At 45.1% G+C, this 15,775-nt stretch overlaps 1 protein-coding gene across 6 annotated transcripts in view; it reads left to right on the top strand.

The window, feature by feature from the left end:
• The window catches only part of ACOXL (acyl-CoA oxidase like), a 341,825-nt gene that overhangs the window by 206,342 nt on the left and 119,708 nt on the right, over window positions 1–15,775 (top strand). For all 6 annotated transcript variants that reach the window (XM_070798172.1, XM_070798174.1, XM_070798171.1 and 3 more), the window contains exon 13: window positions 12,422–12,511. In XM_070798172.1, the coding sequence (XP_070654273.1) occupies window positions 12,422–12,511 (90 nt within the window). The remainder of the gene's footprint in view (window positions 1–12,421; window positions 12,512–15,775) is intronic.

Here is a 15,775-nt window from a genome sequence, read left to right as displayed (position 1 = left end):
CATTGATTTTTATCTTTACTGTTTATTTCCTTCTACTCCCTTTGGGTTTATTTTATTTCTGCTCTTCTTTTCACTTTCATGCATTGGAGAAGGAAATGGCAACCCACTCCAGTGTTCTTGCCTGGAGAATCCCAGGGATGGGGGAGCTTGGTGGGCTACTGTCTCTGGGGTCGCACAGAGTTGGACACAACTGAAGCGACTTAGCAGCAGCAGCTTCTTTTGTTACATTAACTTGCATGTTATCTCATTAATTTTTGCCTTCTCTCCAATTCTATTATAAACATTTAAGTTTTAATGTCCATAATGATTTATTTGGCCCATGAATTGGCTGAGTGGGTTTTTTTTTTTTTAATTTCCTAATGTCTAACATTTAAAGATACTAATAGCTAAACTTTGTTGAATTCTTACTATGTGCCAGCCACCAATCTTCACATTTTACATATATTAACTTATGTTATCCTCCCAACATCTTCACAAAGTAGGACCATTATGACTCCAATTTGATGTGTGTGAAAAATGAGAATACATAGAGAGTTTAAGCAATTTGTCCAAGATCACAGAGCTCCTGAGTTGGCAGAACCAAGGTTTAAACTGAGACAGTTTGGCTACAAAGTATAACCACCGTACATATTGTCTTCCTTTTAGTGACTCTTTGATTCTCATTTTGTTGTCATTATAATAATTATTATTATGTTGCTTTTCCCCTTAATTCCATTGTAGTCAGAGAAAATGGCCAGTGTGATACAGATTATTTTTTTAATTTATTTTTTTATTGAAGGATAATTGCTTTATAGAATTTTGTTGTTTTCTATCAAACCTCAGCGTGAATCAGCCATAGGTATACAAATTTAGTATGAGCTACTTTGTGACCTATAGTGTGGCCAGTTTCTATGTGATCTTCAAAGGGAGATGCATTCCTTAATGAGCTAGAGGCTTTTTAATGTGACCAATCAATCAAGCTGATTAGTGGCATTATCCCAGTTTTCACTGTTCTTACTGAGGTTTTTATCTGTCTGATCTGTCAGTGACTGTGTGGGCTAAACTCTTCCACGGTTGGTGGTGGGTTTGTTGATGTCTCCTTGTATTCGTACCAATTTTGGCCTCATTCTTTTGAAGTTGTGAAATTGAGCTCTTAGATGTTTACAGATTTAGAATTGTCCTATTTTCCTAGTGAATTTAATCTTCAGTTTTTTGCAGTGACTCTCTTTAGCTTTACTAATGCCTTAAAGTGTATTTTGCCCAGTTTTAATTTGAGGGTAACGGCTTCTGTTTGGTTGGTCTTTATGTGTAACATGCTTTTACTCAGCCTTTCTGTCTTAGTGTGTTGCATTTATTTTTTTTTTTCAGATTTTATTTTATTATTATTATTTTTTATTTTTTAACTTTACAATATTGTATTGGTTTTACAATACTTATCTGGCTTTTAGATTTTGTTTACTCTGACAACCTCATTTTTATCTGTTTAGTCTAAATGATTGTTGTCATTGCTGGTGTATCTGAGTTAATTTCTTCTATCTTACTCTTTGCTTTCTATTTTGCTGTGTCTTACCTCTGTTTGTTGGGGTTTCTTACTTTCTTTCAGATTTATTGTTATCCCCCAACCCCCATCCCAACCTTTCCATTCTTCTCTCTTCCAGTTTTCATTCTACAATGTCCTTTTTTTGGACCGTACCATCCCTGGTCAGGAAAACAGGGACTGAACCCGTCCCCTTGCCCTGGAAGCGTGGAGTCGTAACCACTGGACTGCCGGGGAGGCCCTGTTGTATTCATTCTGTGTTCACTGTAGCAGCTGGAGTACGTACTTTAACATACAAAGTCTAAAATTAACCATTATTTTCCCATTCTCCCCAAAATATGAGAGCTTCAGTTGTTTTCACGAATCAGCTCCCATGTTCTATAGCATCCTTGTCCATTACTTTACTAGTGTTTTTTTTTAATCCCAGGCATTAGCTATCATATTTATTATTATACGGAATCAGGATTTCTCTAGAACTACCACTTTTTTTTTTAAACCAATTTCTTTGCTCACAATTCCTTCTTGCATTTTTTTGGTCATTTTCCTTGTTCATGGAGTACTTTCTTCAGAATAGTGTGGGTCTTTGACCGTAAACCTAATTTTCTTTGTCTAAATGTGTCTCTATTTCAATCTCAGCCTTGAAAGGTGAAGCACTGTTCAGGATAGAATTCATGGGTGACAGTTCTTTTCTCTCAGCATTTGAAGTTTTTACTGTTATTCTGGATTCTCTTGTTGCTGAGGAATCAGTTGTGTGTCTAATTATAATTTTTCATGGCTGTCTCTTTTTTTCTCTTTGCTTCTTTAAAGATTTTTATTTTATTTTTTGATGATCTATGGTTTCACTGTAATGTATCTAAGTATGAATTTGTTACCTTATTTCCCTTATTTGGGGTCATGTGTGTTTGCTGAATATGTAGATTTGTGTCTCTTGACAGTTTTGGACAATTTTAGGCCACTGTGCTTTTTTGAATATTTGTTTTTGTTTGTTTACTTCTTTACTGGGCTGTGCCAGGTCTTGGTTGTGGCATGTGGGATCTAGCTTCCCGACCAGGGATGGAACCTGGGCCCCCTGCGCTGGGAGCACAGAGTCTCAGCCACCGGACCACCAGGGAAGTCCCAGGCCGTTGTCGTTTTCAATATCGTCTCTGTGTTCTTATATCACCTTCTTGGTGTAGCAGCTAATGCCTACTCCCTCTGAAGTTTTCAATATCGTCTCTGTGTTCTTATATCACCTTCTTGGTGTAGCAGCTAATGCCTACTCCCTCTGAAGTTTTCAATATCGTCTCTGTGTTCTTATATCATCCTTCTTGGTGTAGCAGCTAATGCCTACTCCCTCTGAAGTTTTGCTTCTGTTTATTGTTATCTATCTCTTCTGATTGTCCTTGTCTTGCTCTTACATTTTGTGATGCTAGACTTTTGGAGCTTTATCTCCGTAAGTTCTTTCCAGGCAGAAGGGATCTGCATTAATCTCTGCCAGACGACTGGAGACCACAACCCGCTTGAACTGGTTGGTAGCTTTGTCTCTGTCTTTGTAGTTCTGAGGGCCTCATAGAGGGTACGGATTCTGGCCCTAGAGTCCTATGAATGCAGGCCAGGGTCAGAATTCTAAGCAGAGATGTTTCTCTCTCCACCCACAGCCAGAGCTGGGACTAGCAAATTTCCTCCTTATCTTCTTGAGTGAGGAGTGATGTTTTCTCACTTAATCCCTGGTGGACATTGTTTTCCCAGAGGACTGTGTTTATACAGGTGTCTTTATTTTATTTTTTGACTTTAATTTTCTTTTTAAAATTTTTATTTTTTTCTTAATTGGAGGATAATTGCTTTACAATATTGTGTTGGTTTCTGCCTTACATGTACATGAATCAGTGATAGGCACACATATGTCCCCTCCCTCTTGAGCCTCCCTCCCCCTTCCCACCCCAGCCCTCTAGGTTGTCACAGAACACCAGGTTGGAGTTCCCTGTGTCACAGCAAATTCCCACTGGCTGTCTGTTTTACATGTGGTGGTGTGCATGTTTCAATGCTGCTCTCCCCATTCGTCCCCCTCTCCTTCCCCCACTGTGTCCACAGTCTGCTCTCCATGTCTGCATCTCCACCGCTGCCCTGCAGATAGATTCATCAGTGCCATCCTTCTAGATTTCACATATGTGCATTAACGTACGACATTTCTTTTCCTCTCTCTGACTTACTTCACTCTGTATAATAGGTTCTACGTTTATACACCTTATTAGAACTGACTCAAATGCATTCCTTTTTGTGACTGAGTAATGTTCCATTCTGTATATGTACCACAACTTCTTTATTCATTCATCTGTGGATGGACATCTATGTTGCTTCCATATCCTAGCTATTATACAGATTTCTTTATATATAACTTCTCACTTGGTCTCATCACCTGCTACCCATTTAGGTTTCATGCTTTCTTACTGAGTTCAGCTTTTGAGTATTTCTCTTTATCAGTTTGATATGCATCAAAGTGATTTTTAAAAAATATTTTATCAAGCATATTTTCAGTGGTTCTACTGGTGATTTAATTTTTAGTTAAAGACTGTCTCATCTGCCGTATTGCCAGGGACAGATGTCCCAAGCAAATTTGGTTCTCCTTCTGAGTCATGCCTGCGTGCTTATTGAACTGTGTTGGGCCAGTCGCCGTTGACTCCCTGAGACTCTGTCCAGAGGATCCTTCTGAGTCCCCACCTGCCTGAGCTCCCAGCAGCCTTTGCCCTGGCCCACCCCTCTCTGCTGAACACAGCATTCTTCCAAGCTGTCAGGACACCATGCTCTCAACTTCCTTTCTGCTTCTTTGTTTTCTTAGTCTGCTCTGCTGGATTTCTTCTCCCTGACCTCAGAATGTTAGCATTTTCCATAACATGAGCCTGAGTCCTCTCTTCTCTGTGAGGTTAGTGTGTGCGTGCTAAGTCACTTCAGCGGGGTCCAGCTCTTTGCAGCCCTGTGGACTGCAACCCGCCAGGCTCCTCTGTTCATGGGATTCTCCAGGCAAGAATACTGGAGTGGATTGCAATTTCCTCCTCCAGGGCATCTTCCCAACTCAGGGATCAAACCGGTATCTCTTTCATCTCCTGCATTGGCAGAAGGGTCCTTTACCACTAGCCGACCTGGGAAGCCCCTGTGTAGTTAGACTCTTGATAATTCTGTTCCTTCCATTGGTTTTAAAGAGTTATGTAATGAGGACGCTATGCCTCCATCCCAGACATCTATTTACATCTGCAGAGTCTTGTATCTAACCTTCATTTTGACCAGGCCCCTTGGGTGTCTCACTGATTCTCACAGCTAACATTTATAGATATGAACATTTGATCTTTTCCTGTAAACATACTCCCTGCAGGACGCTCAGCTTGGTAAACACCACACTGTACACCTCCCATTCATGTGACCTGGGCTTTCTCTTTCTCACAAACACACACACGCAGCTCATCCAAGCCCATCTCCCTCTAACTCCAGGCCACCCAGGTCTCCCATCTTGACCAACTAGTCCAACCCTTTCTCTCTTGCCTCCTGTGGGCTGTGATCACTTGGCAGACAGAGCCATCTTTTAAAAATCACAAGTCATCTTATCCCAAAGAATACAATTATCTTATGATTTTACATTGCACCTAACTTAACATGTTCAGTTAAACGAATGTCCAAGATGCCTCCTGAGGTGCTGCGTCACTTGACACCTGTCTCCAACCTTATCTCTGGGGCACTCTCCTCCCCGCACACCACCTCCAGTCCAGCCTTCTTTCCAGTCCTGAACATTCCGTGCTCATTCCTGGCCACAGGGTGTTTTCACATGCTCTTCTTTCACCTGGAGTAAGCTGTCTCCATTTCTGGCTTGGCTGACCTCTTTATGGCTCCAAGTTAAACAAGCCCTGAAAATTTTCTCTGGCATCTTGGTTAGAAGAGGTCTTTCCTGTTTATTCTTTCTTCGTGGAATGCAGATCTTTTTCTTTCTGGCGCTTACCTCAGAGGATTTTTTTTTTTTTTAATTATTGGAGTATAATTGCATCACTGACTCAATGGACCTGAGTTTGAGCAAACTCCAGGAGATGGTGAAGGACAAAGAAGCCTGACGTGCTGCAGTCCATGGGGTTGCAAAGAGTTGGGCATGACAGAATGACTGAACAACAGCAATGATTGCTTTACAGTGTGGTGTTAGTTTCTGCTGTACAGTGAAGTGGACCCGCTGGATGCGTGCATCCCCCGCACCCCACCCCTCCAGGCCACCCCCGAGCGCCACTCGGAGCCCCCTGTGCTGTGCAGCAGTTTCCCACCAGCTGTGTTACACCTGGTCGTGTGTATATGTCAGTGCTGGTCTCCCAGTTCGTCCCACCCTGTCGCCCACACATCTGTTCCCTTCATCTGCATTTCTGTTCCTGTCCTGCAAGTAGGTTCGTATGTGCCGTTTTTCTAGATTCCACATGTATGTGTTAATATATGCTCTGTGTTTTTCTGACTTCCTTCGCTGTGTATGACAGACTCTAGGTCCAGCCACATCTCTACAGATGAGCCAGGTTTGCTCCTTTTTATGGCTGAGTAGCAGTCCACTGTGTGTATGTCTAATACCACAACTTCTCTAGCCATTTATCCCACCACAGATTGTTTAGTCACCTGTTTTCTTTGCCTGCTTGGCCGGTGCCTGTCTTCTGAGGACAGGACTGTGTCTGCCGTCTGCAGTGTGTGGCACAGCACCTGCAGTGCAAACCCTGAGCGAACGTTCAGTGATGGGACCCACAGGTGAATTCCCTCGCAGTTCATAGGCCCTGAGAGTTCAGGGTCGTTCCAGAGTGCACGGGGCAGGGCAGGATGACTTGTCACTGCCTGCGTCAGAGCATCCACTGTCTGCTGGGCTGTCCGGACATGCCGCCCTGATCACAGCTGTCACAGGAAAGGCGACAGTGACACACACACACCCGTCACCCACACGCGTGGGTTCTGTTCCATGCCAGGTGGCACAGATGTGTGGTTATTGTTCAGTCACCCAGTCATGCCTGACTCTTTGCAACCCCATGGACTGCGACACACCAGGCTTCCCTGTCCTTCACTGTCTCCTGGACTTTGCTCAAGCCCATGTCTGTTGAATCAATGATGCCATCCTACCATCTCATCCTCTGTCGCCCCCTTCTCCTCTTGCCCTCACTCTTTCCCAGCATCAGGGTCTTTTCTAAGAGATATGTTGGTGTAAAATTGACACAAGAAGTCCCTCCTGGATGGTCTCTCTACTTTCCACTGACCCTCCTTTAGCCAAAAAGATAAGACTGATTTTATCTTCTTCTTCTAAAAATGAACAAAATGTACCCTCCATGGGTTTAAAGGGTTGGGTGGGGGGAAGAAAGCCTGTTTCTAATTTTGTTCTGATATACTTATTCAACGTAATCATATACTAAAAAAAAAAAAAAAAATCAGAGATGTGAAAAGCAGCAGGAACATATTAAACTTTTCAGTGTACAAAGTTGAAACCATAAAATATGTTTTGTGGGGCCCTCACTGAAATGGGACACAACCTTAATGACTTTCACAATTACTTGCTCGGAGGCCGATGTAACCCAGAAGGCAAGGCTACAGTAACGCGTCTACCCAGCCTGCTCTTTCCTCCCAGATCCTGGCCCCTGTGTCCCCTGAGGATGCTGTTGGCTTGGGGAGCACGTAGTTTAGAGTTCCTTCTGTCTAGTCCACATTTCTCTCTTTATTCACAGTGAAGTAAGCTAATGGAAAATATTATTCACTTTTTGGGGGCATTCAACCTCTTTCTCCCCTCATTCCCCCTTGTTTTTCTCATCTCCCCGGTCCCCAACCTGAAATGTATAAGCCAAGGCCCCTGCTTAGAAGAGTCCAAGGTGGAAGAGAAGAAAAATGATGGAAGCAACCATTTCATTTTATAATGAAAACCCAAGGTGCTAGGGAGTGCCTTGAGAGGATGGCGGAGAGAAGAATTTCCTGAGACTCCAGGGGATCTGTTCCCATCGGAGCAACAGTTCATGTCGATTTCCCCCTGGTGGAGAACAAGCAGGATTCGAGAGAATGCTGCACACACACGGGCAGATGCACACGTCCTGCGCACACAGACACTGCTCAGGCTGCTGTAACAAAGCTTAAGCAACAGAAATGTACTGTCCCACAATTCTGGAGGCTGAATGTCCTGATCCAGGTGTCGGCAGCGTTGGTTTCTCCCAAGGCCTCTCTCTTGGCCTGTGGTGATGGTTTCATTGCTCAGTCGTGTCCGACTTTTTGCGACCCCATGGACTGTGGCCCACCAGGCTCCTCTGTCCATGGGATTTCCCGAGCGAGAACACTGAAGTGGGTTGCCATTCCTTTCTCTAGGGATCTTCCCAACCCAAGGATTGAACCCAGATCTCCTGCACTGCAGGCGGATTCCTTACCAGCTGAGCCACCCGGGGAGCCCTGTATGTGACCATCTTCTCCTCCGTTTGTCCTCACATGCTCTTCCCTCTGAGTGTCTGTCCCAGGGTCTCTACTTTTTTTCTCTTTCTTTATTTCTTAAATTATGAAAGTATGATGATGCATTTACAGGAGACTTGGAAAATACAGAGCATGTAGTTCCATTATACATTGCAATTATTTTTTAAGTAGATAAATTACAATTTTTTCATTGGAATTTCAAAATCAAACTCTCAAAAATTAATAGAATGAATATACAGAAAAGCAGAAGAATGTAGTAGACCTGAAAAGCACCATGAACCAATTCAACAGAATTAAGATTTATACAGTTTTCACACAATAGCGGGATTGTTGTTGTTCAGTTGTTAAGTCATGTCCAGCTCTTTGCGGCCCCATGGACTGCAGCACACCAGGCTTCCCTGTCCTTTACCATCTCCTGGAGCTTGCTTAAACTCATGTCCATTGAGTCGGTGATGCCATCCAACCATCTCACCCTCTGCCACCCCTTCTCCTGTTGCCTTCAGTATTTCTCAGGATCAGGGTCTTTTCCAATGAGCTGACTCTTCACATCAGGTGGCCAGAGTATTGAAACTTCAGCTTCAGCATCAGTTGATACAAATTCCTAACGTCTCTTCTGATAAGGACACCTGTTATCATGGGTTAGGACCCATCCCAATTACTTCATTTAACCTTGATTACCTTTTCACAGGTCTTATCACCAAATACAGTCACATTAGAGGTCCTGAGGGTTAGGATGTCAATGTAGGAACTCCCGGGGACACAGACACACACACACACCCACACTCAGGCACATGCTCTCTATAATGTTGTGATAGGGCCTCTCCAGAGTGAAGTTTTAGATTTGACTTGAGATGCACTGGAGGCTGAAGTTTCAGGCCTGTGGTGGAGAGATGCCCAATGTGACAGGCAGGGTGGGAACTCAGTCCGTTCCCCAGCCAGGCTTCAACCACGGATGCATCGGGAGCCTAGAACTGTGGGTCATGTGCGGTCCTCTGGCCGAGTGGGCCTCTTTGGTTCCCCAGTTAAGGCTGAGACCATTTTGAGGCTTAGAAAAATGAAATAGAATCCCAGCAGGGCATGAGGGAGCCCTGTGGCTGAAAGATGAGGGGAAATGTCTCAGGCAGGGGTAGGAGTGCAGAGCAGGCAGTACAGCCCGGGTCACTTTGCTAGAATACTTCGTATTCTCTAGGAAGCACCAAGGAGGAAGCCAGGCCCCTCCATCCTGGGCCCCAGGGAGGCGCTCCTCCTCCGGGCAGAAGCGGGGCTCATGGGTATTGGCTCTGGGGAGGATGGGCTGTGGGAGGGGACAGTGTGAGGTGTCATGACGCCCCGGGAAGTCCCTGCTCTGCCCCTCTCAGGCTATTCTAAGGAGACTAGATCATAGCTCCGCCCTGGTGGTTTCAGGAGCTTGGTGGTGATGAGCTGGCCATGGTGCCACCTCGCATGTGGTTAGCCTTTGGGTTTTCTCTCCACTGCTTCATTTCAGTTGTCCACCAGCTCTTTGAGGGCTGTGAGCCCTGTCACCTTGGCTCAGCGAGGACCCTGGAGAGTCTTAAATGATCTGAGTCATAGTCACACAGTTTTACTCAATTTTCAAATGAAGAGAGGCATTTAAAGCTGAGTTTCAGCATCAATTTCAAATCAATTATCTGAGTCTCAAATCAGTTATAATGTGTGAGAAGAACTAACACAGGAACATGAGGCATCTTTATGTTATGGAATTCCAGTGCCCGTTCTGTGAGAGTCAGTGGGATTCTGTGCCGGTTTGCTGCCTTTCAAGTGGACCATTGGTCTGGTCATTGGAAAGCCCCAGTTGGCCTGGTTTCCAGGGCAGAGTGTGAACAGTTCAAAAGTGTCAGAACTATAGAGCTCCTGTTCCTCCCTCCCCCGCTGGAAGAGACCAGAGCTCAATGCTCAAGGGAAAAGTACTTTGTTTCTTCAAAATTATTGTTTTAAGCCTTTAGCAGGTGTGCTTCTTATGTATAATGGCCTCTTCCCAGGTCCCGAGGTGGTATACACTATGTTCGTCTTTTCGGCACCAGAACTTGATAGGTTATTCAGGAATATAGCCCTCCAGGCCCACTCCCTTCATCTGTAAAATAGAGTAACGCCCACCTCACAGGGCTGTCGAGAGGAAGAAAAGGATTACGTGACATCATAAATGAAGTTGGCTCAGGCACCCAGCGAGGTATCTGGCTGGTGGCGAGTACTTCACAAATGGTAGAACGATGACGGTGAAAGTTGACTCAGCTACTCCCTGGCCAGGGACAGTCTCCGGCCTGATCACACTCAGTCGGAACCCGATCTCCTGTGGTTTGCCTGAGGGGTAGGAGTGGGGTTTCCCTTGTACCTATGATGGGATGGGGAGGCCCAGCTTCTCCAGACTGGAAATGCTACTGATTTATTTATACATAAATACCACCGTGGTGCTAGCAGTAAAGAACCCGCTTGCCAGTGCAGGAGACTTAAGAGACATGGGTTCAATCCCTGAGTCGGGAAGATCCCCTGGAGGAGGGCATGACACCCCACTCCAGTATTCTTGCCTGGAGAATCCCAAGGACAGAGGAGCCTGGTGGGCTATAGTCCATAGGATAGCACAGAGTCGGACACGACTGAAGTGACTTAGCGTGCGCGCACACACAATCATTTTACCTTTATGAAAGTAGTCAGAGTTAAAGAGGCCCTTGCTTCTGTAAACTAAGATTGTGCAGAAGGCCTGCTCGGACTGCACTGAAGCTGAGGGGAACCAGCAGAGGGAGGGAAGCATCAAAGGATGGCTCTTGGGGCAGGAAGCAGGGATGCTTCGCGTGGGCATCAGGAACCCAGAGTGCCCCCTTCTTGCCCACTTCTGTCATTCAAGTGACCATTTTCATAAATGAAGTGGCTCCCCCAGGAAAAAGCATCCCAAGTGGTTCAGCGGTAAAGAATCTGCCTACCAATGAAAGAGATGCAGGAGACGCAGGTTCGATCTCTGGGTCGGAAGTAGGAAATGGCAACCCACTCCAGAAAATTGCCTGGGAAATCCCATGGGTGAAGGAGCCTGGCGGGCTACAGTCCATGGGGTTGCAAAGAGTTGGACATGACTGAGCACACACACACCCCAAAGATAACGGGTACCATGAGTTTGGAATACACAGCTGCCCCAGGGAGTGCCCTCTGTAACTCTTCCTGGCCCACGTGGCTTGAAGATTCCAACAGAGGCTGAAGCTGGTCATTCCCTAGCAGAGCCAAGGTGCACATACTCCCAGGACAGGCGGCGCGACAGCTGCCTCTGGTGTAACTTACGTGGCTGGACTGATCTGGAAGCAGATTTTGAGAGAAGGAAGGATCTTGAGAGCTAAGGGGGAGAACAATGAGCGGGAAGGAGGGCATAGGGGCATTGAGAAGGTGACGGGCCCAAGGCCAAACACGGGCAGCTCTGCTCCCTCCGCTTCTGGCCTGGGGCTGGTCCACTTTCTCATGGGCAGCTGGTTCTCCCAGGGTGTGTGCAGAAACACTTCAGAACTTTGGAAAGGAGCAGCAGGCTTCTGCCCTTTAAACAAGGATTTCAGGAAGTGAGAAAAGAAAAAAAGAAGAAGAAACGGGCTGGAACCAGTGTATATTCAGGATACAGAGTATTTAAGGACATTAAGGGACAGAATGGCAATTTAGGATTTTTACGACATCTCCCAAGAATCATAGGTAGCTTTGCTAATTCTTTTCTGCTTTATTATTTTTTTAATTTCTTGGAATGCAGTTGCTGTGCAATGTTGTGTTAGTTTCTGCAGTACAGCAAAGAGAATCAGCTATGTGTGTACATATGTCCCCTCTTTTTCGGATTCCCTTCCCATTTAGGTCACCACAGAGCACTGAGTAGTTCTCTGAACCGTATAGCAGGTTCCCATTGGTCACCTATTTTATACGTTGTACCAGTAGTTGGGTTGGGTCGGGGGAGGCATCGTTCACCTGCATTTTGTGGGATATAATCATGAATTTGTTGTTTAGTTGCTAAGTCGTATCTGACTCTTGCAACTCCATGGACTGTAGCCTGCCAGGCTCCTCTGTCCATGGGATTTCCTGGAGAAGAGTACTGGAGTGGGTTGCCATTTCCTTCTCCAGGGGATCTTCTTGACCCAGGGATTGAACCCGAGTCTCCTGTACTGGCAGGTGGATTCTTTACCACTGAGACACCAGGGAAGCCCACCTTGATTTGGAATAGAAAAGCTAGCATAATTTGTTGAAATATTTTGGAAAAATGTGACATGACTGTTTTTAGATGTTTTTGCTGCTAATGAAGACCACATCACAAATAATATTTATGGACCAAAAGCTAATGGGATGGGTCAAAATTCTTAGAATAGTTATTCTGGATAGGAGAAATAAAGATATTTTCTTTTTTTTAATATAATTGTCTGTATGTTTTTAATTTGAAAGAAAATGTTAGTCCTTTATAGTGATGGGACTGCAAATGTAAAAATTGTCTTTTTTTCCTCTTTTTTGCAATAGGGTTACATGATGGAAAATCAAATCTCAGGCTTAAAATGTGACACAGATGTGTTTGTCACTTTTGAAGGTGACAATGTCGTCATGCTGCAGGTAAGACTTGGGAAATGTTTATTCTTATTAAACAGTGAAAATTTCAAGATCAAGCGTTATCCAGAAATCTGAAGCTCTTCCTATGTCGTATCTTCATCTGAAGTCTTTGATTGGCAGGTGGTTTCCCATTAGGCACTCGATTTTTGCAGTAGTTGAATGGGGAAAGGGATTAAGTAATTTATTTCCTAGCTGATTTTTGATGTTGAAAGGTATCTTTTTTGGCTTAAGAATGTTACATCTTGTGAGTGTAGAGTCATATATCTTCTACCTGGGAGGCTATTCCCAAAGACTTTGTAAGTGCCCAGAAGGCAACCACACTTCCCAAGTGACTCAGTGGTAAAGAATCTGCTGGCCAATGCCGAAGCCTCAGGAAACGTGAGTTCAATCCCTGGGTCAGGAAGATTCCACTGGAGAAGGAAATGGCAACCCACTCCAGTATTCTTGCCAAGATAATCCCATGGACAGAGAAGCCTGGGGGGCTACCATCCATGGGGCTGCAAAGAGTCTGACATGACTGATCACGTGTGCACCCAGAAGATAAACAGGCAAAAGATAGGAAGAGCCAGTGTACAAAAGGAGGGCAATTGATCAGCCACGTAAGTGATCAGAGAAACAACTTTGGGGCCTCTGCAGTACTGATCTCTTTCATATCTCCAGTTGCCTCATGTTTAAGAGTATGTTCACATCCCACTGTTGGTCAGAATAAAAGGAATTTCTTCCATGTTACTCTTGGCCATATGTAATTCTACTTCTGGGACTTCATCTAAACTTATAATCCAAACTGCAGAAAACTTTTGGTCACAAACATTCTCATTAGTGCATTATTTATTACAGCAATAATATTGGAAACTAAATTTTCAACAATAGGAAAATGATTAGGTAAATCATGTTCTGGCCAATCAATGGGGAATTCTATAGCCTTTAAAACTGTACTTATAAAGAGTTTATTACGGAAATTTAAAATGTATGATATGCTAAGTAAAAATGATATAAGACTGTATATAGAGTGGGATTCCAGTTAGGTGTTTTTAAAGATTAAGTATAGGGACTTTGGGTTTTGCTAAGATATAATGGCCCCATTCCTCCCAGGGCTTTCCTCTTAACAGTTAAACACATTGCACAGAATGCAGTGAACAAGCATAGGGAGATTCTTTTTGAAAAATTTTTATTGGAGTGTAGTTGATTTAAGTGTTGGGATAGTTTCAGATGTACAACAAACAGAATCAGTCATACATATTTCTACTCTTTTCCTGGGTCGGGAAGATCCCCTGGAGAAGGAAATGGCAATCCACTCCAGTATTCCTGCCTGGAGAATCCCACGGACAGAAGAGTCTTGCAAGCTATAGTTTATGCGGTCACAAGAGTCAGACACAACTTAGTGACTAAATCACCACCACTCTTTTTTCCGGATTCTTTTCCCATAAAGGCCATTACAGAGTATTGAGTAGAGTTCTCTATACTCTACAGTAGGTCCTTATTAGTATCTGTTTTATACAGAGTAGTGTGTGTGTCTCAATCCCAATCTTCCAATTTGTCCCTCTCCCTCTTGCCCCTCGGTAACCATAAGTGTATTTTTTTACATCTGTAACTCTATTTCTGTTTTGTAGACAAGTTCATTTGTAGCCTACTTTTAGATTCCACGTATAAGCAGTATCATATGATGTTTGTCTTTCTGTGTCTGAGGTCCATTCATGTGCTGCAAATGGCATTATTTTGTTCTTCTTTATGGCTGAATACGGAAAAGGCAATGGCGCCCCACTCCAGTACTCTTGCCTGGAAAATCCCATGGACAGAGGAGCCTGGTGGGCTGCAGTCCATGAGGTTACTAAGAGTCGGACACGACTGAGCTGCTTCACTTTCACTTTTCACTTTCATGCATTGGAGAAGGAAATGGCAACCCACTCCAGTGTTCTTGCCTGGAGAATCCCAGGGACAGGGGATCCTGGTGGGCTGCTGTCTCTGGGGTTGCACAGAGTCGGACACGACTGAAGCGACTTAGCAGCAGCAGCAGCATGGCTGAATAATATTTCATTGTATAAAGTGGGAACAAAGAAGGCAGGCTGCTCAGTGACCTAGGGACTGGGGAAGACAATGAAACTCTGGGTTTCCTTATTGCCTCCCGTAAATCCTGGACAGAATATACATATCCTAAATCTCTAACTGGCACAAACAGAATATGCTTCAGGTAAATCCTGTGCATCCAGACAAAGGATGCGGAAGATGGTAGCCTCACAATAGAAAACCTTACAGGCAACACTCCCTCTCCACCAGTTACACGCAACAGAAAATCCAGACCAAAACACACACACACACCAGCTTCACCAGGGCCTGGCAGGAACTGATCTTCCTCCTAACCTCCAGTCTGAGGAAGTCAGCAGAAGCAGGTAGCAGGTATAGCGATGCCCTTCCCCCGCCTGGCGGGGCTGGTGGGGCTGGCTGTGTATGCACAGCTGTTCAGTCCTATCTGACTCTTTATGACCCCATGGACTCTAACCCACCAGGCTCCTCTGTCTATGGAATTTCCCAGGCAAGAATACTGAAGTGGGTTGCCATTTCCTTCTCCAGGGGATCTTCCTGACCCAGGCATCAAACCAGAGTCTCCTGTACTGACAGATTCTTTACCACTGAGCTGTCTGGGAAGCCTGGCGGAAGCAAAAAGAGCCCAGTTTCTCCCACTGGGGTAACGTCAGCAGGATCCCTTGGTGAGATAAGACTTCACCTGCATTTAGCAACATCGAGACCCAGTGAGGTGATGTGAGGTGGAGCTAATTACCAGTGCCCTTCAACCTCAGCTCCAGTGGCAGCAGAGTCCAGTGGAGAGTGAATACTACCCCCGCCTGACATCAACTAGACTAAACCAGGAGGTGTGAGTTAGGGTTAGTGACCACTCACGTTCTCCCCATCCCTGGTGTCAGTGGACCCAGTAAGGAGCTGAAGCTACACAAGTACCCAGCAAAAGGAAGACTAATTCGGGGCCTTCCCAGGTGGCTCAGTGGTAAGGAATCCACCTGCCAACACAGGAGACACGGATTTGACCCCTGGTCCGGGAAGATCCCACATGCCTCAGAGAACTAAGCTGTCTGGTCCACAACCACTGAGCCTGTGCTCTGGAGTCTGGGAGCTGCAACTGCTGACGCCCACAAGGCCCAGAGCCTGCGCTCCATAACAAGAGAAGCCTCCACAGTGAGAAGCCTGCACGCTGCAACGACGAGTAGCCCCTGCTCAGTGCAGCTAGGAAAGCCCACGCAGCAGCGGAGACCCAGC

The sequence above is a fragment of the Bos indicus genome, chromosome 11 (genome assembly GCF_029378745.1).
Source record: "Bos indicus isolate NIAB-ARS_2022 breed Sahiwal x Tharparkar chromosome 11, NIAB-ARS_B.indTharparkar_mat_pri_1.0, whole genome shotgun sequence".
NCBI classification, from domain to species: domain Eukaryota; kingdom Metazoa; phylum Chordata; class Mammalia; order Artiodactyla; family Bovidae; genus Bos; species Bos indicus.
This window is presented reverse-complemented; position numbering and strand designations above follow the sequence as displayed.